Source organism: Mastigoproctus giganteus, chromosome 7 (genome assembly GCF_048544385.1).
Source record: "Mastigoproctus giganteus isolate SK-2022 chromosome 7, ASM4854438v1, whole genome shotgun sequence".
In the NCBI taxonomy this organism is placed as follows: Eukaryota; Metazoa; Arthropoda; class Arachnida; order Uropygi; family Thelyphonidae; genus Mastigoproctus; species Mastigoproctus giganteus.
In genome coordinates, this window is record NC_143581.1 from 1,979,723 (window position 1) to 2,002,711 (window position 22,989).

A 22,989-nucleotide genomic window follows, 5' to 3' on the forward strand; every position below is an offset into this window, starting at 1 on the left:
GTAAAGTGGAGGAGAAACTGTTGAAGATAAACACAAGAAAGGCACCCGGGGTGGATGGGATCTATCCAGTTATATTAAAGGAGGCAGCAAAGGAAGTAAGCAAACCCTTAGCCATAATTATAAGAGCTTCCTTGGACTCAGGGGAGGTACCCATAGACTGGAAATGTGCAAATGTGACCCCAATTCACAAAGGAGGATCAAAGGCTGACACAAGTAATTATAGACCTGTGAGCTTAACTTCTGTTCCAGGAAAATTAATGGAGGCACTGGTTAAAGAAGCACTGCAGGATCATTTAGACAAGACTTCAGTTATAGCTCAGACACAGCATGGTTTTGTTAAGGGGAAGTCTTGCCTGACCAACTTGATTGGATACTATGATGCAGTCACAAAAGAACTGGATGCAGGGAATAACTTTGATATTATATACTTGGATCTTAGAAAGGCTTTTGATACTGTTGCACATGGAAGACTGCTACACAAATTGGAGCAGTGTGACATTGGAGGCAAATTGCTGCTATGGATAAAGGGGTGGTTGAGGGGGAGAAGACAGAGAGTGGTAATCAATGGACACTGCTCATCGTGGACTGATGTTATTAGTGGAGTCCCTCAGGGCTCAGTGTTGGGTCCATTATTGTTTTCTGTATTTATAAATGATATTGATGATGGTATATCGGGATTAATGTCCAAGTTTGCAGACGATACAAAGGTTGGCAGGGTTGTCAAGGACACTACTGACACTATGCTGCTGCAACAGGATCTGGAAAGGTTGAGCAGATGGGCTGAGAGGTGGCAAATGAAGTTTAACATTGACAAATGTAAAGTACTACACATGGGAAACAGCAACCCCAGAGCAACGTATCAACTCTGTGGTACAACACTGACAGTGGTAGAGAATGAAAGGGACTTGGGGGTGGTTGTGCAGGCAGATATGAAGTTCTCTGAGCAGTGCAGACGGGCTGCAAGAGTAGCTCATGGAGTATTGTCAATGATATACAGGAATTTTTCCAGCAGGGATAAGGAGGTGATGGTCAGGCCACACCTAGAGTACTGTATACAGGTCTGGAGGCCTCATTTCAAGAAGGATGTAGAGCTGCTGGAACGAGTACAGAGAAGGGCAACAAGATTAGTGAATGGAACAAAGGGGTGCTCTTACGAAGAAAGGCTTAAGTTTTGCAAATTACAGTGTCTGGAGACTAGGCACCAGCGAGGTGATCTGATAGAGGTGTATAAAGCCTTGAATGGTTTAAGCATGCTCAATGCTGATGGGATTCTTCCTCTAGCTCAGAATAATCACCTGAGAGGGCATAAATTCAAATTGAGGAAAGACAGATGTAGGATAGACGTGCGGAAATTTGCCTTTAGCCAGCGGGTGGTTGGTTGGTGGAACAGACTTCCATCCCTTGTGGTGGAGGTTGATAGCCTAAATAAGTTTAAGGCTCAGCTGGACAGGTATTTTGAACGAACAGAGGGGTGAAGTGGAAGTGTTTTTTTTTTTTTTTTTTTGGCTGATGCTGCATAAGCTTGCTTTCTTGCATCAAATGCCTCTACTAATGCTAATGCTAATGCTAATAATCTTTAGCTTGTTCCTCTTAGAAATCTTGAGTATTAGTCTTGACACCCTTGGTGATGTACTTTTGAATTCCAATATGTTGTTTTTAAAATCTTTATGGACCAGAAACCCAACTCCACCTTCACTCCTTTCACTGTTTCCATTGGTGTACAGCAGATTTCCACTTTTGATAAACTTATAAGTGATTCATTTCTTCTTCTTGTTTCAGCCAAACTGATGATATTCCAATTCACATTTTCTAATTCCTTTTGCAGCTCTAATATCCTGTCTTCACCGATGAGTGATCGTACGTTATAACAGGCCAAGTTCAGTTTCCGTGCATGGCAGCCTGGTCGTACCCAGAGATTCTTAGCACCCTCTGCTTCCACTCTGATCCTCTCGCTGCCGTAAGAGGGAGAGTGAAAGCTGCTGGGGACTGAGGGCCATTTGTGCTCTCATATGCTGGAGGGTTTGGTCTTTTCCTCTTCACGCTGACCAAGCGTCTTGAAGAGAACCACTCTACACGTTCGTTGCCACCTAAGTGACATAACAGGGCTTACAATCGAGAAGGTGTGCATGAGTGGATTTTAGGGAGGCAGGCCAACTGGACTTCTCCTAAATCTTCTGTAATAGAGAGATATTGGATCCATCAGTGTTTTAGGCTGAGTGTCTGATTATACACAGGATACCTGTTCCCCTCTAAGCCCCTAATAATAATTGGACTAATAGTAAGCTTAAATCCTTGTACCCAGGTATTAATATCATTCATTACACAATTAGCATTTTGCTCCAAATTCTATTGTGATCAACCTGCCGCAATTAATGTTATATTGTCGGCAAAAGCTATCACATGACAATTTACTTGTAGTGAAACCAGCCAGTTCTGTAGCACCAGATTCCAAATGTTAGGACCCAATATAGAGCCACGAAGGCAACCTTGTGTAATCTGTCTTTGAAGGTGAAAATGTTTAGACCTTACAGTCACATATCTCTCAGAAGAATAACTCCTAAACACACTGTATAACTGCTCTGAACACTCAGCAAGACACAATTGAGAAGGAGCTACCTCTCAACATACTGAGTCAAATGCACCTTCCAAGTCTATATATATATAGCAAGTTCATATTTTGAATCAGAGTTTGAAAATGTATGTTTGAAAATCCAGAAGAGCATCCTCACATGATTTTCCTGGTGAAAAACCACTGATTAAGTGGAATCATGTCATGGTGCTCTAACAGTTCTTGTAAGCATATTGCCATCAACCTCTCTAACACTTTGCCCAGAGTAGCCAACAAGCCAATTGGGCGGTATGACTAAGGCCCAAATAAAGGTTTCCCAGGCTTCCTAATTAGCCTCAATAAAGAGCAATCTTCCATTTCAATGGAAGATTGCTCTTTCAACGGAATAGTCCTTCTTCTAAACACTTGTTATATAACAGAAGCAACATGTTAGGTATCAACTTGAAAAACCTCACTATAAATGCATTTTCAATCAAATATATTCCTGGACATTTTGCAAAATTAGGGTTCTTTAACACCCCTGCCAGTTCATCTATTGTAAACACCATGGTATTGTCTCGGGCTACATATGACTAATTTTTTCTCCACAGTTCGGATTGGCACTGAGTCCAAGATGAGATTGTCATCCGAGAACAGCCTGGTCAATATTGCATCTACTGAATCCTCCTAGCCAATAGTCTCTGTATAATCCCCTTGAATTGTATTAAATACCTCCAAACTTCTCAGTTTATCTCTTGACAACTTATATAACAAACCCCAGGGATCATTTCTCCGTTTCTTTTACAAACAATTTCTAGGTCTCTCTCTCTCTCTTCCGAGTCACCATGGTTCTCCTGTAATTGTTTTTAAGAGATATATAATTGTAATGCAATCTAGCTACCTCAGAAGAAGCCCAATTCTGATGCTGCTGATACTTTCTCCTATCCCAATATATAGTAGGGAAGGGTAGTCAGTTTGTTTGTACATTTTTAGTTTTTAGTTTAATAGTCTTTTTTTGCAATAGTATTAACTAAATATATTGCCGATTTCTGGATTATCTGTTATTGTTTATCCGGAGAAAATCCCGAAGAATGAAGCTTCATACATGGACCAATCATCAAATGATTTCAATGAAAACCGAACAATGTGGTAACTAATCCTGAGTACCAGTTAAATCCGGCACATTCTTCACATATAACAATATGGCTCTTATGATCGCTTGATGTCCAATCAAGCATTACCTGCCAGTTACAAATACGATATCTAATACCAGAAGTTTGTTATAGTTAAATCAATATTGGATTCACCCACTGGCACACAGAATGTAGACAATTTATTTGACTTATTCATTACAAATAGATTATAACTCGATATAAAACTCATCCAACAATAAACCTCTCATATCAGATGTTGCGCTATACCACAATCATTAGCATCTGGTGAAATAATCACTTGTTTAGGCCTTAAAATGAGGAACACATACTCTAAATAATTCAAGATACAAGACAGAATTGAACATCTACAGAGGCTATCATAACACATGTAGCAAACTGGTTGCATAACCTATGAACAACCACCACATCTAGATGTCTATTATTGACCACAAATCCAGTTTTAGTCTCTTCCTGCACCGGTTGTATTTCTCGCGACATTAAAGGATAATCAAGTATTCTAGACGTTTGCTCACCTGGGACTCTAGAGCCCAATATGGTTCCTGTGTTGTCACCAAATCAAGTTGAAAATCCTTACTAATCTTCTTAATCTCAACCACTACCAATCTTGAACATTGTCCATTAATCTGCATTATTTTAATTGCTGTCACATAAAACACTTCAGTTAACTCGGGATCCTCTTCGTTCATTACAATTATTCATTATCAGTCCAAGTTCTTACCAATTCCAATGCTCTTTGATATTCAGGACATCTGACATCCCTTACTGAATGGCAGAAATCCTGCTTACGGCACTTGCAGTTAGCACAGCCTGGCTCCTGATCTTTGTTTGGGCATTCGGGGTATACATGCCCCCCCCCCTGCACAACAATCACAAGGAGGGGAGCTGTGAGTACAATATTCCATTACATGTCCATAACCAAGACATAAAAAGCATTTGGAGACTATAGTAAAGGGTCGATGCCTATGAACTTATTGCCAAGTATAAACGATCCAATGTGGATATAAACTTATATAACCTTAGGGAAAGAGTAATAACCCAATGTACAAAAGCTGTACTTCTAGACTTGGTCGTAAACCTAAAACTTACGTCTTTCTTAATTTCCTCGAACGTGGTCCTGCACTCGTCCAAATTCTTACAGTATAAGTCTTCATTGAAAAGTTGGACTGGAGAAACTAGAGTTTAGAGAAAGGAAGTCAGAGTTCCAAATGATTGAAGCAGCACATGACTTTTACAACAGAGAGATTTTAAGCCAAAGATTGGAAAAGAGGAGATTCCAAATTATGAAGTCTCTGACAGGGAATATCAGAGCTGACATATGCACAAGTATCTTTGAAGTGAAAGGAATCGTACTGCGAATAATTTAGGACAACTGAGATGAGCAGTGCTTGAATCAACTGATAATTGGGATTCAATCAAAAAAATTAAGTGGGGCTTGGCAGACTAAGTGGAAATGGACGTCACTGAGATTAGAACTGAGACATATATTAGTGAGATGATGTTTTTGGGAGGGAACAATCGCATTAAGTTTGTCCTATTATTTTGACTATTCATGATGTATTCCGTTAGTACAGAAAAGGAAAGCAGTGATATATATATATATATATATATATATATATATATATATATATATATATACACACACACACACACACAGATCCTTGATATAACATGGCCTCGACAATGTCCCCTACATACACACTACTCGGTCCTCTCTAGTAGCTACCCAGTAGAGCAGAGATAGCAAGATTATACACCTGCTGATCTAGATGCCTCCTAGAGACTTACCAATAGGTTCAGTTCAATGGACTATCTAGCAGCCGGCCTTGTGAACACTGTTTCAGAGCTGCAACCTCAAAATGTAAGGAATATTGGATCTCATCATGATGCCTATCATAATCTCAAAAGACATCAGTCAAACTGCATAATGCAAGAGACTGGGTGGAGATTTGCTCTGGAGACTAAACATGGGTTTTTCCACTTCGAGCCTCCAAAAAGCAAAATGGTGATATTGACCTGGTTGATAAGAGTCATCTACTATCTAGTACTACCTAGTAACAGAGAGGGAAAGCATTCCTCTGTGTGGCATGCACACAGAGGAATGCAACATTTGCTAAAGTTCACTCATTCTCTGATAACTTTGTCTGATTGTCACAAAATGAGTGGATTTCAACGAAATTCAGTCCACTTGACTCAGAGCCATCACCTGAATTTCAGTTTCATCAGCGTTTTAGACTCCAAGTTACAAACCATGGTTTATAAGTTTATAATACCTTATACAATGCCTGTGACAAGCCTGAAGGACCAAAGCTTTTGAAGGTTATCCCTACTGGCAAAATTCCTGTATAATCACTGACAAAGCCTTATGAGCAGTCCTAGCAACCTGGCTGCTCCTCAGAGAATTTCATATCAGACTGTACAATTACCCCTATATTTCTTTCATTCTCCACCACCTCGAGTGTGTTATGATTGATATGATGTCACATACAAACAAAGGATTCCTGAAGGCAATGAAGTGTGTGGAGTTTAATTTGATTTGATAAGGAAATACTATTATGTTAGTTTTGACTTCATATTTTCTATGTGAAAAGTTTTGGATTTATTGTTCAGTAAAGATAAAAATGTCACAAATTTTTGACAACATCATTTGCAATATCTAAAATAAAATGGCAATGTTTCTAAATTCCTTATTGGATTGTGTTATTTTCTCGGAGTTTGCTGATGACTGAATTCAGTGAGGAAATCAGAAAAAAACATTACCATTTTGCTTAAGATAATGGGACTGACTGAGCTAAATTTTTTTAAGTTTTATCCTGAAATACCAAATTAATCTAATTTAAAACTTATCACATGGAAAAGTGTATTTTCTTAAAATTAAATGAGATCATTTGAAGTTTTTTTTTCTGTAACAGAGCCACACAATTTTGATTTATCAAAGAAAATAAGATTTCCACAATTTCTGAAGAAATATCTGCATGCTCTTTAGCCCAATTTTAATATTGTTGCATTCTGTTAGTCAGAAATAGGCTTCCTTCTAGGACAATGAACCTCAAAGCCCTGTTGGAATGATCGTCTTCTAATAGTAACAAAATCTGCCTTTTCTCTGTGCTCTTCTTTGGGATATTTTAAGGCTGGATGCTGTAGACATTCTCATTCTTCCAGTTCTCTTCTTTTAGCAATAGTGCCAGTTTCAGAAAGCATAGAAGCTACTGCAAAACTATAGACTGATTACATCACAAACAGCAATCTCACAAATAGAAAACCTTTCTTTACTCAAAGCAACAACAATCTTTCTGCAGTTTTAACTGCATGTATTACTTTTGCATCTGGGTATAGATTTAGTTTATGGTGCACCCTTCAAAAGGGCGGCAAGGAGAAGAGGGGGGAAAGCAGTGATTAACAGATTGTGACTCTGCTCACTCACTGCGTTCCCCCTCTTCTCCTCGCCTGGAGGATGGCACAGCAACAAATATGGTGGCTGAAAACAATGGATAAATCCAATAAATTTAAAAATTCAAGTTCCAAAAATACACATTTTTCGGGGTCACAAAATGTCACGTGACATTTGAATAAGTCGGATAGAGCTGAAACGAAAAAAAGGGGGGAAAGGTAATTTAAAAGGAAATTTTGCGAAAGATAAGGAACGGCAAATGAACAATTATTAAAAATAAAACAAACAAAAATGCATGTTTCTCTATGCTATATTTTACAAGCATTAACAATGAGATTGGCTGAAAAGAATAAAAAAAAAAAAAGGCAAAATGTTAATTTTTAAGGAAATTTCCCAATACAAATGGAACAGCAAATCAATAATTTTTATTGTAGATCAACAACAATGTGGCAAATCAAAAAGAAAAATAGAATGAACGGGAAATGGCAATTTTTTAAAAAGAAAGTAACAAAAATGCACGTTATTTGGGGATCGCAATATGTCACGAGACATCACAAAAGTGGAGCTGAAATGAAGAAAAAGAAAAGGAAAAATGGAAATTTTTTAAAAAAATAAGTAACAAAAATTCACACGACATGCAACCACTGATTCTTCTCGCCCGTACATTACTAGACTGTTTCGCGAGCATTAACAACGAGAATTGCTGATGTGAGTGAAAACAAATGCTTTTGTTTCCACATTTTTGGTGGGGGCTGCTGCCCCCTAACCCCACCCCCATAAAATCGGAGCTGAAGTGAAGTAAAAGAAAAGGCGATACGGCAATTTTTTAAAAAAAAATTCGCACCACGTGCAACTCCTGATTCTTCTCGCCCATACATTACTAAATGGGAGATAGGGGATCCTGATTCCCTGCTTTTCTGCCCAAACATTAAAAAACAAGTAATTAGCATATTATTTGTAACAAAAATTAACATCACGTGCAACGCCTGATGACTGGCCAGTTTCACGAGCAATAACACTGAAAATTGCTGATGCCTGTCAACAGAAATGCTAAAAGGACAGAAATCACTCACCTTATCAATCGAATTATGTTTTCTAAATGATCCAGCATTTTCGCACAAATATTTTGCAGAAATAAATCGCTCAGTTGAAGAGACACCTGCACTTAACCAAGGCAAAGCAAAAAGTAAATCATAAGCAATCAAATAATAACTGATAACTCTACGATTTCGCACTGAAAATTGCCGATGCCCGTCAACAGAAATGCTAAAAAGACAGAAACCACTTACCTTATCAATCGAATTATATTTTCTAAAAAACTCAACATTTTCGAACTAATATTTCACAGGAAAAAAAATCACCCAATACAACAGACACCCATCTCAACCAAGGGAAATCAAAAGGTAAGTCATTAGCAATCGAATATGGAAATAGGGGGATTTTTTTTTTTTTTGGGGGGACCTGCTCCCAGACCGCCGTTTCTGTTGGGGGGAACTGCCCCCAGACCCCAATATATGTATTATTGAGCCTTTTCCAAAACCAAACAACTTTTCTTTTTTTGTTTTTAATTACACATCCATAAAATTAAATAATCAGTTAATCAAATGTTAACACCATGTGACATTTCTAACAGCGAAGTTCATAACCTGAACATACGGAAACGTGACACGGGTGACACATACCGCGTGGCACTCGTGCCAGATGTTTCTGTATGTTCAGGAGATCACGTGAAACTGGGCGGAGTCAGCACTCCGTCAATTACTGCCGTGTTGGCGAGTCTAGAGAGGGTGCACCATAAACTAAATCTTAGCCTGCATCTATAACATAAACTTACAGTACAGCCAGATATACCTGCTTTTATAGCTACAAATCGGGAGATGCAATAACTGATGGTGCTGAATCATACGGATGATTGTGTTATAAGTGTCTGACATAAGATGTATATTATTATAACTTTTGGACATAATTTTATTGAAGAATATAGCAAAAATCAACACATCGATGAGGGCAACAAGATTGGTGAGGGGAATGAAAGGATCCTCTAGAGGGTTAAGTTCTGCAAATTGCAGCGGCTGAAGACTAGGCACCTGTGAGGTGATCTGATTGAGGTGTAAAAGGCCTTGAATGGGTTGAGCACACTGAATTCTGATGGGATTCTTCCACTTTCTCAGATTACGAACCTAAGGGGGCATAAATTCAAATTGAGCAACACAATTGTAGAACAGATGTGCAGAAATTTGCCATTAGCCAGCGGGTGGTTAATTGCTGGAACAAACTTCCATCTGTCGTGGAAGTTGATAGGTTAAATAAATTTAAGGAGGAACTGGACAAACATTTAGAGGGAATGGTTGTGTGATTTTTTATTTTTTATTTTTTTTGGCTGATGTTACATGAGCTCATATGCTTGCTTTCTTGCATCACATGCCTCTGTTACTTCCAGTGGCTGAAGTGCTCAATCTTAGATAGCACTTCAGCCAGAAGTTAGATAGCACAATTCTAGTTATCTCTCAGTAGGCACCTGTAATCAGTAATTTAAAACTGCGTTTGATGTATAAACTTATGAATGTCATATTATTAAGCTTAACTGTACTTAATAATGCCAAGTATAGCAAAACTCTGCAAATTTAGAAAGGTACTTCAGAATAATTAAGCAAAAAATTTAGAAATTACGTTTCCGAAAGAAGCTAATTTTATTCTTTCGTTCATTACTAAATACAAATAAAAGTAATATATTGTTTCTTTTCCAAATATATCACATAATTACTTACTCCTATACCCCATCGTGGTCCTTTTGTCACCCAACAGATTTCTGTGTGGCACATCGAGCACTTCAGCCAGTCGCAACCCCATTTTTTCATTAAAACGATATTACATTGAGGGCATTTCATTGCTTCCCCTTCAGTAAGCATATTCTATTAAAAGAAATTAACATAACATTAAAAGATTAAATACAGAATAATGCAGAGCCTTCAAAAGAGCAAATGGAAACAAATTACCATATAAAATTGAACTTAATATTAACATCAAACTTATCGAAATTAGTATAACAGTAGTTGCATTAATGTCTGATTTATATCTACCATAGGCTTCTGTATCACCTGATAATTTTTATGCATCCCATACACAATTCTACTCTAACATGTGTCTCAGTAGTTCATCTGACATCCATTTAAGTCTAAGCCTCGAACGGAATTTATTTGTTGGTATGTCTGACTTATATCTACCATAGGCTTCTGTATCACCTGATAATTTATATGCATCCCATGTTTGTCTCAGTTAATGTCTGATTTATATCTAGCATAGACTTCTGTATCACCTGATAATTTATATGCATCCCATGCACCATTCTACTCTACCATCTGTCTCAGTAGTTCATCTGATATCTATTTAAGTCTAAGCCTTGAATGGAATTTATTTGTTGGTATGAAAAGCCTATACGGATCTTTGATTACTTTCCTGAATACTTCCCATTTAGAATTTTCTGTTGGTAACATTATCAGTTGATCTCACTGCACACAATTTAAAAACTGTCTCAGATTACTGTAGTCACCCTTATGAAAGCAAAAGCCTTTTCCCTTTACCCTCGACAGTTATATCTTTAATTAAATTCCACATTAGTACACTGTGATCACTACCACTGCATGTGGCTTTTAACTGCAGATTCTTAATGCACAAAGGATCGATTGATTTGGTAGTTTTTGGCGCATCGGCTTCTGTGGCCATATTGCACCTCCAAGGTTTTTGCAGTACTTTGATCCAAGCCCGAGGCGGGAATCGAACCCGCGACCTTTGGGTTGCCGGGCAGGTACTTTACCCACTCGGCTAGCCCGGTCGGCCCACAAAGGATCAATGATGATAACCAGCTCAAGAGTATTGCTTCCTCTTGTTGTCTCTCTAACATGCTGCTGTAGAAAAGTCATACAAGAAATCCAAAAAAAAAGTCTTGCTAGCGTGTGAGTGACAAACCCACAAATTCCTAGTCAACATCTGGAAAGTTAAAATTTTCCATTATGAGACATTCTGATTTTCTGGCCCACTATTTCCTTATATAGCTGTTTGGTATAATCATCACAGTCATTAGGCTTATAACACATTCCTGCTCTCAATTTTGTTTTTGAAGTTCTTATATCACACTAAACTGACACAACATTGCTCTCATCATCCAAGTCAACTGGATGCACTGCCTTAGATTTAATATTCTTCTTAACTAAGAGCATAACTCCTCGACTTCTCCTGTCCTGTCCTGTCTGTTCTTCCGGTATACATTTTACTCCCCATATTCAAATTCAGTATCACTTACATCTGAGTGACACCACATCTCTGCTATTCCTACAATGTCTGCATTCAACGACTTAATCACCACTTCAAATTTATTTACAATGCTCCTAGCATTAGTGTACATGCATGTGTTCTTAATCTTAGAACACATGCATGTATACCTTGCTTTCCAGGCTGCTGCATGTATCAATAGTAGCAAAGCAAGAATCACTTTCACCTCTGCCTATGGATCTAGTTAAAACTATCAGTCTGTGTATCCCCTCCCCAAGCTAGTGATTTTCTGAACCACCTATCACTGCTTCAATAGCATCGGCAAATATTCTCGTATCCCTTAGAAGAGATACGAGAATATTTGATCGGATATCCTATGTCAAGGGTATCCCATCCCTGTAAAAATACTCTCTCTCCTGAAAGCACAAACCACACTGAGAAAAATTCTACCCCATGAGCCTTGCACATTCTATCCAAGGCCGAATTGACTGACAAGGCTCTCAACATATAATCCCTCCTATTGAGCTGCAGACACTTTCAAATTCAAACTTAACTCACAACTTTTTGCCAACATTGCCCTTGTTAAGTAAGTCCTCAAGATCTCTTAATATCATTCATTAATGCTAATATGTACAACGATATCACATTTTGTGCCCTTAAGAGATGATATCTACTCTACAACATCATCTACTTTTGCTCCTGGCAGACATACCCTGGTCCTATTCCACCTATCCTTGCACAACATGTTTCTCGTTTCGCTGACAATAGCCACCAACAATAACTAACTCCTGTAGGACCAATACATTCTGCCTTGAAGATTGCCACTGTGTTGTTTGATGCACAAGAGAGTGAGCTTTGCTACTGAGTTGGGCAGCTGAGAGCTCGATGGATCCCCATTTTAATTCCTTTGAGGGCATCTACTCTCCTCTTCAAACTCTCATACACACTCATCATAATGCTGAGTCGGCACCTAATTTCTTCACACTCTCTGCGCACACAAAGTGTGCACAGAGAGTGTGAAGGTGCATTTATTCCACCTAACACACACAGACATCCTCCTTGGCTGGATTATGTCCTGTTCCAGAAAGGTCTGCAAACATTCCACAAGTGCATTTTATTTTAGGCTGCGATGCATTGGAGAATCACCCAATTCGGTTCTTCCCTGAGCCACAGCACATCTGCTGCTTTGTGCCTTTTGCTTTGTTCTAATCTGGGGGCATGCTGAAGAGGCTAGTGGGAGCCAGACGTGTCCAAAGCTGCTAAGTGGACTTTTTTCATTTATTTATTTGAAATTGTTTTAGTATAACTTTTGATTTAAATTTTGTAGGATAAAATTTTTTTGTGACTTTCTGATTAAACTGGTTCATTTATTCTTTACTCATCTTGCAACTGCATAGAAACCAGTCAATTTCTGCCGGCATTGTATCGACAGTAGCATTCGAACGTTCCGCCATTGTTATCGATATAGCAGATATTGTAGTTCCACAAAACTTGTAGCAGTGTAAGCAGTATCAGTAGACAATTATAAATTATAGCACTATTTACGTGATTTAATAATTTAATTTGTCACGTAGATTGCAATGTACAACAGTAATATTCGTAGAGCTTTTAGAATCGATGATTTCGCATAGATAGCTAGCGAGAGAGTTCGAACCATGTGTGTGGCAATCTCTTATACCTAATTAGATTTTACGAACCCCATTTTAAAACTCAATACATATAATGACTATTATCAATACTTAGATTTTACAAGCGTAATTTTTAACTCAATACATATAACGACTTAGATTTTACAAATGTAACGTTTCAAATTACATATAACTTGATAGGAGATACGAAATTCATATAATGTAACTCGGTTGGAGATAAAACTCGATATTGTAATATATATATATATATATATATAGTGTTATAACTGCATTGGGATATAAGTTTAGTGTTATATTTTTAATTGTATTGAATTTGAAATTTTAATTAAAATTGAATCGAAATCATGCCACAGACAAGAGCAGCAAAGCAAAAGGCTCAAGCTAGTGGAAGTGCTATGTATCAGGGGAGAGAACTGAGGGGGGGGGGTTGTCCTCTGAATCACAGCCTTTTGAAATGTACTGCTTGTTTGATGTTTGTGGAGCACTCAGGAATGGGACATAATATTGCCAAGGGGAATGTCACTGTGTGTGCCTGATGTAATAACTGTGAGGAAATCTGGTGCCAACTCGGCATTCTGATAGGCCTATATGAGAGCTTGAAAACTAGGGTAGATGCCCTCGAAGGATTTAAATCGAGTGGCCCATAAAACTCTCAGCTGCCCACATCAATGCCAGAGTTTGCACTTGAACTTCAAACAACAGAGAGGCAACCTCCAAGGCAGAATGCACTATTCCCACAGGAACTAGTTGTTGACAGTGGCTCTATTGTCAGGGAAACGGAGAATATATAGTGCAAAAAGGATAGGTGGAACATGCGTAGTGGAACAAGTAAATACATGGGCTGTGTTAGGGTAATTGTTGTTGTTGTTGTTGTTATTTGGTTTTTAGGAGCATTAGCAACTAAGGCCATATTGCTCCGGAGATATGCGGTGGTCATTCCCTGACCTTTCCGCATCCTCCGTATTTGGTGGGCACGGGCTCGAACCCCGGTCTTATCAAGAAACGTGTGTTACGCCCTGGTGCTCCTGCCCACCTGGCTACGGAGGCACCATTAGGGTAATTAAGAGAAACAGGTGCATGTATACTTGCATGTACACCAATGCTAGGAGTATAGTTAATAAATTTGTTGAGCTTGAAGTGCTAGTCAAGACATCAAGGGCAGATATTGTTGGAATATCAGAGATGTGGTGTCACACAGACATAAGCAGTGCAGAACTGAAATCTGGGGAGTACAATGTGTACAGAAAGGAAAGACAAGACAGGAAAGGAGGAGGGGTTATGCTGTTAGTTACACATAAAACCTAAGGAAGTGCATCCAATTGATGTTGGTGAACAATGCAATGTTGAGTCTGTTTGGTGTGAAAGGAAAGGAAAGGAAAGGAAAAATGAGAGTAGGTGTGTGTTATACATCTAATTAATCTGATGAGTATAAAGAGCAATTGTGCAGAGAAATAGCGTGGGCCAGTAAATCAGAGTGTCTTATAATGGATGACTATAATTTCCCAGAGATTCAGCGGAATTTGTGGGTTGGTGACACACACTAGCAAGGCTTTTGTAGATTTATTGGATGATTGTTTTCTATAGCAGCATGTTCGGGAAGCAACTAGAGGGAGTAATATTCTTGATCTGATTATCAGTAGTGATTCTTCGTGCACAAATAAAGGAACCACTAGGTGGCAGTGATCACATTGTGCTGAAGTGGGATTTACTCAAAGAGGTAACTACCATCAGGGGTAAAGGGAAGGGTTTTTGCTTTCGTAAAGGTGATCTGAGACAGTATTTAATTTCTATACAGTGGAACCAACTGATGATGTTACGAACAGCAAATTCAAAATGGGAAGCATTCAAACAATTAATCTTGGAAGCTACTAGGCTTTTCATACCAACAAAGAAATATTGTTCAAGGTTTAGGCCTAAATGGATACAGCAGCATGTTAGGGAGGCAACTAGCGGGAATAATACTCTTTATCTCATTATCAGTAGTGATTCTACATGCATTAAGAATCTGCAGATAAAGGAACCACTATATGGCAGTGATCACAGTGTGCTTAAATGAGATTTACTGAATGAGGTAACTACATCAGAGGCACAGGGAAGGGTTTTTACATTCGTATAGGTTACTACAGTGGGTGACAGTTTTTAAACTCTATGGGACCAACTGATAATGTTACCAACAGCAAATTCTAAATGGGAAGCATTCAAAGAATTAATCTTGGAAGCTACTAGGCTTTTCATACCAACAAAGAAATACTGTTCAAGGTTTAGGCCTCAATGTAAGTCCTATGAACTAATGAGACATCTGGCACAGAAGAAAAATTTTTGGGATACATATAAATTATCAGGTGACACAGAAGCCTATGATAGATATAAACTGGTGTGTAACAGAGTCAAAAAAGGAGGTTAGGCAGGCAAAGGCAGATTATAACAAATCTTTGGCAAAGGATGCAAAGAAAAACAGCAAACAGTTCTTTACTTATGTAAACTCTAGAAGGAAGTAGATGAATCAGATTGGTCCACTTGATATCGATGGTTCAACTGTTGATGATCCTGCTCAGATAGCTAACGAACTAAATGACTATTTCGCATCTACATTCACACATGAGGAGTTATTCAGGGAGGGAAATGCCCGAAGTGTATTAAACTCTGGCAGTAAGATAGATAATCTTATAATAACTGAGAGTAAAGTGGAGGAGAAATTGTTGAAGATAAACATAAGAAAGGCACCTGGGGTAGATGGAATCTATCCAGTTATATTGAAGGAGTCATCAAAGGAAGAAAGCAAACCATAATTATGAAAGCTTCTTTCGACTCAGGGGAGGTGCCCATGGATTGGAGAAGTGCAAATTTCATCCCAATCCACAAGAAAGATCAAAGGGAGACACAGGTAATTACAGACCTGTTAGTTTAACTTCTGTTGCAGGAAAATTAATGGAGGCACTGTTTAAAGAAGCATTGCAGAATCATCTAGACAAGTCTTCAGTTATAGTAGGACACAGCATGGGTTTGTTAAGGGGAAGACTTGTCTGACCAATTGGATTGAATACTATGATGTAGTCAGAAAGGAACTATTTGCAAAGAATGATTTTGATATCATATACTTGGATCTTAGAAAGGCTTTTGATACTGTTGCACATGGAAGACTGCTGCAAAAACTGGAGCAGTGTGGCATTGGAGGCAAATTGCTGCTATGGGTAAAGGAACGGTTGAGTGGGAGAAGACAGAGAGTGGTAATCAATGGACACTGCTCTTCGTGGACTAATTTTAATAGTGGAGTCCCCAAGGGTTCAGTGTTGGGTCCATTGTTGTTTTCTGTATTCATCAATGATATTGATGATGGTATATATCAGGCTTAATGTCCAAGTTTGCAGATGATACGAAAGTCGGCAGGGTTGTTAATAACAGTACACTGCTGCAACAGGATCTACAAAGGTTGAGCAGATGTGCTGAGAGGTGGCAACTGAAGTTTCACATTGACAAATGTAAAGTACTGCATATGGGAAGCAATAACCCCAAAGTAACGTATCAACTGTGTGGTACTACATTGACTGGGTAGAGAGTGAAAAGGACCTGGGGGTAATTGTTCAGGCAGATATGAAGTTTACTGAAAAGTGCAGACAGTCTGAAAGAGTAGCTCATGGTGTCTTGTCAATGATATACAGGAATTTTTCTAGCAGGGATAAGGAAGTGATTATGCCCTTGTATAAGGCAATGGTCAGACCACACTTTGAGTACTGTATACAGCCACAAATTTAAACAGATACACCAACCGTTTAAAACTGATTTAATAATAAAATAAAATAAAACAATACAAATGACTGTAAAATAATATTTACAAAAATTGATTATTTAAGGATGTATTTAAGGTATTTAAGGATATGTCGCTTAAATTTCATTATTGCTGAGGAAGGAGGCAGACACCTCGGAAAGCTTCAATAGTGTTTTTATCGCTTTTAAATTTATATTTTAATGCATTTTAACTTATTTACTTATTTTATTTTATTTTAGTTTTAAACTAGTTTTTTGTAAATAATCAATTTTTGTAAATATTATTTTACAGTCTTTTGTATTGTTTTATTTTATTTTATTATTAAATCAGTTTTAAACGGTTGGCGTATCTGTTTAAATTTGTGGTATGAATAATCCCAACCTTAGAGGCCTTATTGCAGATACTGTATACAATTCTGGAGGCCTCATTTTAAGAAGGATGTAGAGCGAGTACAGAATGAGTACAGAGGAGGGCAACAAGATTAGTGAATGGAACAAAGGTTTGCTCTTATGAAGAAAGGCTTAAGTTTTGCAAATTACAGTGTCTGGAGAATATGCATTTTCAAGGTGATCTGATTGAGGTGTATAAAACCTTGAATGGTTCGAGCATGCTCAATGCTGATGGGATTCTTTCTCTTGCTCAGAATAATCACCTGAGAGGGAATAAATTCAAATTGAGGTTATTGTTGTTGTTGTTATTATTTGGTTTTTAGGAGCATTAGCAACTAAGGCCATATTGCTCCAGGGTTATGCAGTGGTCATTCCTTGACCTTTCTGCATCCTCCATATTTGGTGGTCATGGACTTGAACCCCAGTCTAATCAAGAAGCGTGTGCTATGCACTGTTGCTCCTGCCCACCTGGCTACGGAGGTGCCTTCAAATTGAGGAAAGACAGTTGTAGGATAGATGTGTGGAAGTTTGCCTTTAGCCAGCGGGCGGGTTGATTCTGGATCAAACTTCCATGTTCTGTGTTGCAAAAGTTGATAGCTTAAACAGATTCAAGGCAGAACTAGACAAACATTTGGAGCAAGTGGATGGGTGAAATGAGAAGGGTGTGTGTGTGTGTGTGTGTGTGTGGGTTTTTTTGGCTGATGCTATATAAGCTTGCTTTCTTGCATCATGTGCCCTTGCTAATACTAATGCCAATGCACTGCAGGGTTGTCTGAACAAGAATTCAGTTATGGTTTGAACACAGCATGTGTTTGTTAAGGGGAAGTCTTGTCTAACCAATTTGATTAGATACCATGATGTGATCACAAAGGAACTGGATGCAAAGAATAATTCTGAAATCATATACTTGGACCTTTGGTAGTTTTTTGTTTCTGCTGCGCATAGAACACTGCAGCACAAATTAGAGTAGTGTGGCATTGGAGGCGGATTGCTATTATGGATAAAGGGATTGTTGAGTGGGAGAAGACAGTAGAGTGGTAAAGAATGGTCACTGCTCTTTGTGGACTAATATTAGTGGAGTCTCCCAGGATTCAGTGTTTATTCAGTGTTACCATGGTTGTTTACTGTATTTATTAATGATAGTGATGATGGAATATCATGCTTAATGTCTAATTTTGCAGACGACATGAAAGTTGACAGGGTTTTTAATGACACTAATTACAGTACCCTACTATAACAGGATCTAGAAAAGTTGAGCAGATGGGCTGAGAGATGGCAACTGAAGTTTAACATTGACAAATGTAAAGTACTACATATAGGTAGCAGTAATCCCAGAGTAACACCAGATCACCTGTGTGGTATTACACTGAGGGTGATAGAGAATGAAAAGGATCTGGGGTTAATTGTGCAGTCAGATATAAAGGTTTCTGAGCAGTGCAGATGGTCTGCAAGGGTAGCTCAGGGTGTCCTGTCAATGATATACAGGAATATTTTCTAGCAGGGAAAAGGATGTGATTATCCCCTTGTATAAGGCAATAGGTTATGTCACACCTTGAATAGTATATACAGTTCTGGAGGCCACAATTTAGGAAGGATGTAGAGCTGCTGGAATGAGTATCGAGAAGGACAACAAGATTAGCGAATGGAGCAAATGGTTGCTCTTACGAAGAAAGGCTTAAGTTTTGCAAATTACAGTGTCCAGAGACTAGGCATCTGCGAGGTGATGTGATTGAAGTGTATAAGGACTTGAATGGTTTCAGCATGCTCAGTGCTGAAGGGATTCTTCCTCTCGCCCAGATTAATCGCCTGAGGGGACATAAATCCAAATTGAGGAAGAAGTTATAGAATATATGTGCGGAAATTTTGCCTTTAGCCAGCGGGTGGTTGATTGCTGGAACAAACTTCCATCTGTCATTGTAGAAGTTGACAGCTTAAATAAATTCAAAGCAAAACTAGACAAACATTTGGAGCGAATAGATGGGTGAAATGGGAAGGATGTTTTTTTTTTTTTTTTTTTTTTTTGGCTAATGCTGTATAAGCTTGCTTTCTTGCATCACATGCCTCTTCTAATGCTAATGGTTTTTGTTTAAATACAATTTAATTGATTTGAGTAGCTAACAAGAGCAAGCAGTAAGTGGGAATAAAATATGGCAACTCCTCCTATTCTGAATTTTTCCCTTGAGTTGGCTACAAGGCCAGTACTAGAAGCTGCAATAATTGCAATTACTTCCTGCCACAATGCACAAAACACCAACTGTGCCAAGAGCAGAATAAGCTCTGTCATTTCTAGCTTATTTTTAATAATAATGGCATGTTGAAACATCATGTGCAAAGTATTATGAAATTCACTGAATTTCTATCTGTAATGTTGCCTTTTTTGTATTTGATAACTGGGTTGCTTTGTATTTGATAACTGGATTGCTCAGCCTGAATCTGTTATAATAATTCTACTGCAATGCAGCATCAGGGATACACAAGGCATTCTGTTGTCTCCATGGGTATGGTGTCAGGAAGAGTATGGTTCCAGTCTTGCCTATGAGTCAGCTAAATCTTATCAAATGTGATATTGTATCTTGGTTTGAAACATTGCTTCAGACCAAGGAATCTCTTGATATCTCTGTGATATCACTGGCATGTTAGGTCAGTCAAATTATGGCCTGATAAGCACTTCTTCAGACCAAGAGATTGACTGTTAATTTATGGTAGTCTGCAGGATGGCATGCAATTTTTAAAAGAAGCATATGATAGCCTTTTTTTGCAGGTAGTTTAGTTATTTAACATTTATGCAATGGTCTTTTCTTAAAGCAGCTTCAATTTGTTAAGTAGCTCTCTGTGACAAAAGTCACATAACATTAGAATATTATGTTATTCACAAAACATTAGAATATCGCTTGATATTCTAATGTTTTGGCTTAATTTCCATCAATTCTGAAGTTAAATGATATTCGAATTGTGTGCTGAGCCCTACTTCCCAAATCAAACCATGAAATCATGATTTAATTGTTAAGCTCTGATACCAGAATGGAAGGATTGCAACAGTAGCAGCAACAATTCACAGTTAGCAGTGTTTACAGGTACCAGCAAAGCAGCCTGATAATAACACTGTGTAGGGGCAGAAAAATTATTGCACAGTTCAAGAAAATAAGTTAGTCTGAGAAAGAGAGTGAAGCCAAGAAGAGGATACAAACACCATCAGCCATTTCTGCTGGTTAGGTCAATAGTGAATCCCAGAAAAGTCTGTGGGGTACCTTTGTCTAGGTAGTACAAAGTGTAAAGTGTAAAGTGTAAAGTGTTCATTGTCTAATGGCCCAAGGGGTTTCCCCCATCTCCGCGTCTAGGGAGTACAGTAGGCTGCATTGTATGATTTCTAAGTCCAGCGGGAGAGTGCCGGCGAGCACTTGCAGGGCATGGGTGCTCACAGTGCAGCAAGCGCGAGTGATGGATCTATGAATTTGGTCTGTGATACGTCTGTTTACTGCTGTTGTAGTTTTTTGAAACCATGCACCGGATCTGCAGTAGTGAAAAGATCCATGGATAGTGCTATACCAGTAGTGGCTGCTGCAGTTGTATTTCAGGTGCTTCAGTGACTTAGACTGCGTTGTGCCATTTTGTATATGTCTGTACAAGTGTATGTATATACAAGTTCACAGGCCAATTTGCATGTTTCAGGCTTAAAAACCCAGCATAACTCTCACAAACCTTGCTGACTCTGTCTGAGATTACAATCTCAACTAGCCTAACTAATTACAGCCCCAGCTGAAGAGGACTTGAGAAATTCCTCCAGTCAGAGATGGGAATCGAACCCACACCTCTCCAAATGAGTGCTGATACAGGCATCAGAAGGCAGAAACAGTGCACATGCAAGAGCTAGATATCTCACATGTGACAGTATGGAAGGTGATGCACACGATTTTGCAGCTCTACCCATATAAAAACCATTCCAAATAAAAATTGCAAGTGGGTGACTTAAATTCAACAGTCATTTGCTATCAACTTCTTGGCACAAATGGAAATGGCCATGAGAATCCTTTGGTGATATGGACCCAGTTCTAGTTGAATGGATCTAAAAACATTAAAAAATGGAGTCAATATGCAATACAAGAAAACCCCCTTATGTGCACCTAAGATCACTGTATGGTGTTTCACAGATACATCATTATCAGCCCATTGATTTTAAAATAAAATGCATCATACTGGACTTGTAAGATGTTCATCTACTGTCCAATGGTGCTGAAACATGTCAGCAACTGCTGTTATTGCACAAGTTTATCAGTGGAAGAGTAATCAACTGCTTTTCTATAACATGGCAATCTCAATCACCTGATCTCACTCCTTATGATTTTTGGGCAGGACAATATGTAAGAGGGTATCATTCCTGACCTATCAGCTGTGAAGGATAACATCACATAGCATGTGAGAAACATCATTCCCCCCCCCCCCAATTTTTATGCTCTGCAATTGACCTTTATGCTGTTAATCAGTTTGCAGTTTCACCTAGGTCACAGATATAATCATATCTAAGCACATATCAAATATTCACTGGTGAATACGATATTATCACTTGAAGGATGAGATACTATATCATTAATGTCATGCCACATGTTATGTGTCACTAAACATATAAAGGAATAAAGTGATAATGTTACCATGCCAGTATTAATGATGTGACTTTTTCAGTGATGCTTTTTCAAAGTTAATAGTTCACAACAACAATTCTTGTGATTTTTGAGAGTAATTTGGTTTAGCATTAGCATTAGCATTAGTAGAGGCATATGATGCAAGAAAGCAAGCTTATTCAGCATCAGCCAAAAAAAAAAAAAAAAAACCCTCTCCCATTTCACCCCTCCGTTCGTTCGAAATACCTGTCCAGTTGAGCTTTAAATTTGTTTAGGCTATCAACTTCAACAACAAGTGATGGAAGTCGGTTCCACCAACCAACCACCCGCTGGCCAAAGGCAAATTTCCGCACATCTATCCGACATCCATCCTTCCTCAATTTGAATTTATGCCCTCTGAGGTGATTATTCTGAGAAAGATGAAGAATCCCATTGGCATTGAGCATGCTCAAACCATTCAAAGCCTTATACACCTCTATCAGATCACCTCGCCGGTGCCTAGTCTCCAGACTCTGTAATTTGCAAAACTTAAGTCTTTCTTCGTAAGAGCAACCCTTTGTTCCATTTACTAATCTTGTTGCCCTTCTCTGTACCCGTTCCAGCAGCTCTACATCCTTCTTGAAATGAGGCCTCCAGACCTGTATACAGTACTCAAGATGTGGCCTAACCATTGCCTTATACAAGGGAATAATCACCTCCTTATCCCTGCTAGAAAAATTCCTGTATATCATTGACAAGACACCATGAGCTACTCTTGCAGCTCGTCTGCACTGCTCAGAGAACTTCATATCTGCCTGCACAATTACCCCCAGGTCCTTTTCATTCTCCACCACTGTCAGTGTAGTACCGCAGAGTTGATACATTGCTCTGGGGTTACTGTTACCCATATGTAGTACTTTACATTTGTCAATGTTAAACTTCATTTGCCACCTCTCAGCCCATCTGTTCAACCTTTCCAGATCCTGTTGCAGCAGCATAGCGTCAGTAGTGTCCTTAACGACCCTGCCAACCTTTGTATCATCTGCAAACTTAGACATTAAACTTGATATGCCATCATCAATATCATTAATAAACACCGAAAACAACAATGGACCCAACACTGAACCTTGAGGAACTCCACTAATAACATTAGTCCACTTTGAGCAGTGTCCATTGATTACCACTCTTTGTCTTCTGCCACTCAACCATC

General features: G+C 38.6%; 1 protein-coding gene across 4 annotated transcripts in view; it reads right to left on the bottom strand.

Annotated features, from left to right (window-relative positions):
• The window catches only part of LOC150082427 (uncharacterized), a 253,470-nt gene that overhangs the window by 36,437 nt on the left and 194,044 nt on the right, over positions 1-22,989 (bottom strand). For all 4 annotated transcript variants that reach the window (XM_090377496.1, XM_090377495.1, XM_090377494.1 and 1 more), the window contains one exon: positions 9,880-10,023. In XM_090377496.1, coding sequence (XP_090233622.1) covers positions 9,880-10,023 — 144 coding nt within the window. The remainder of the gene's footprint in view (positions 1-9,879; positions 10,024-22,989) is intronic.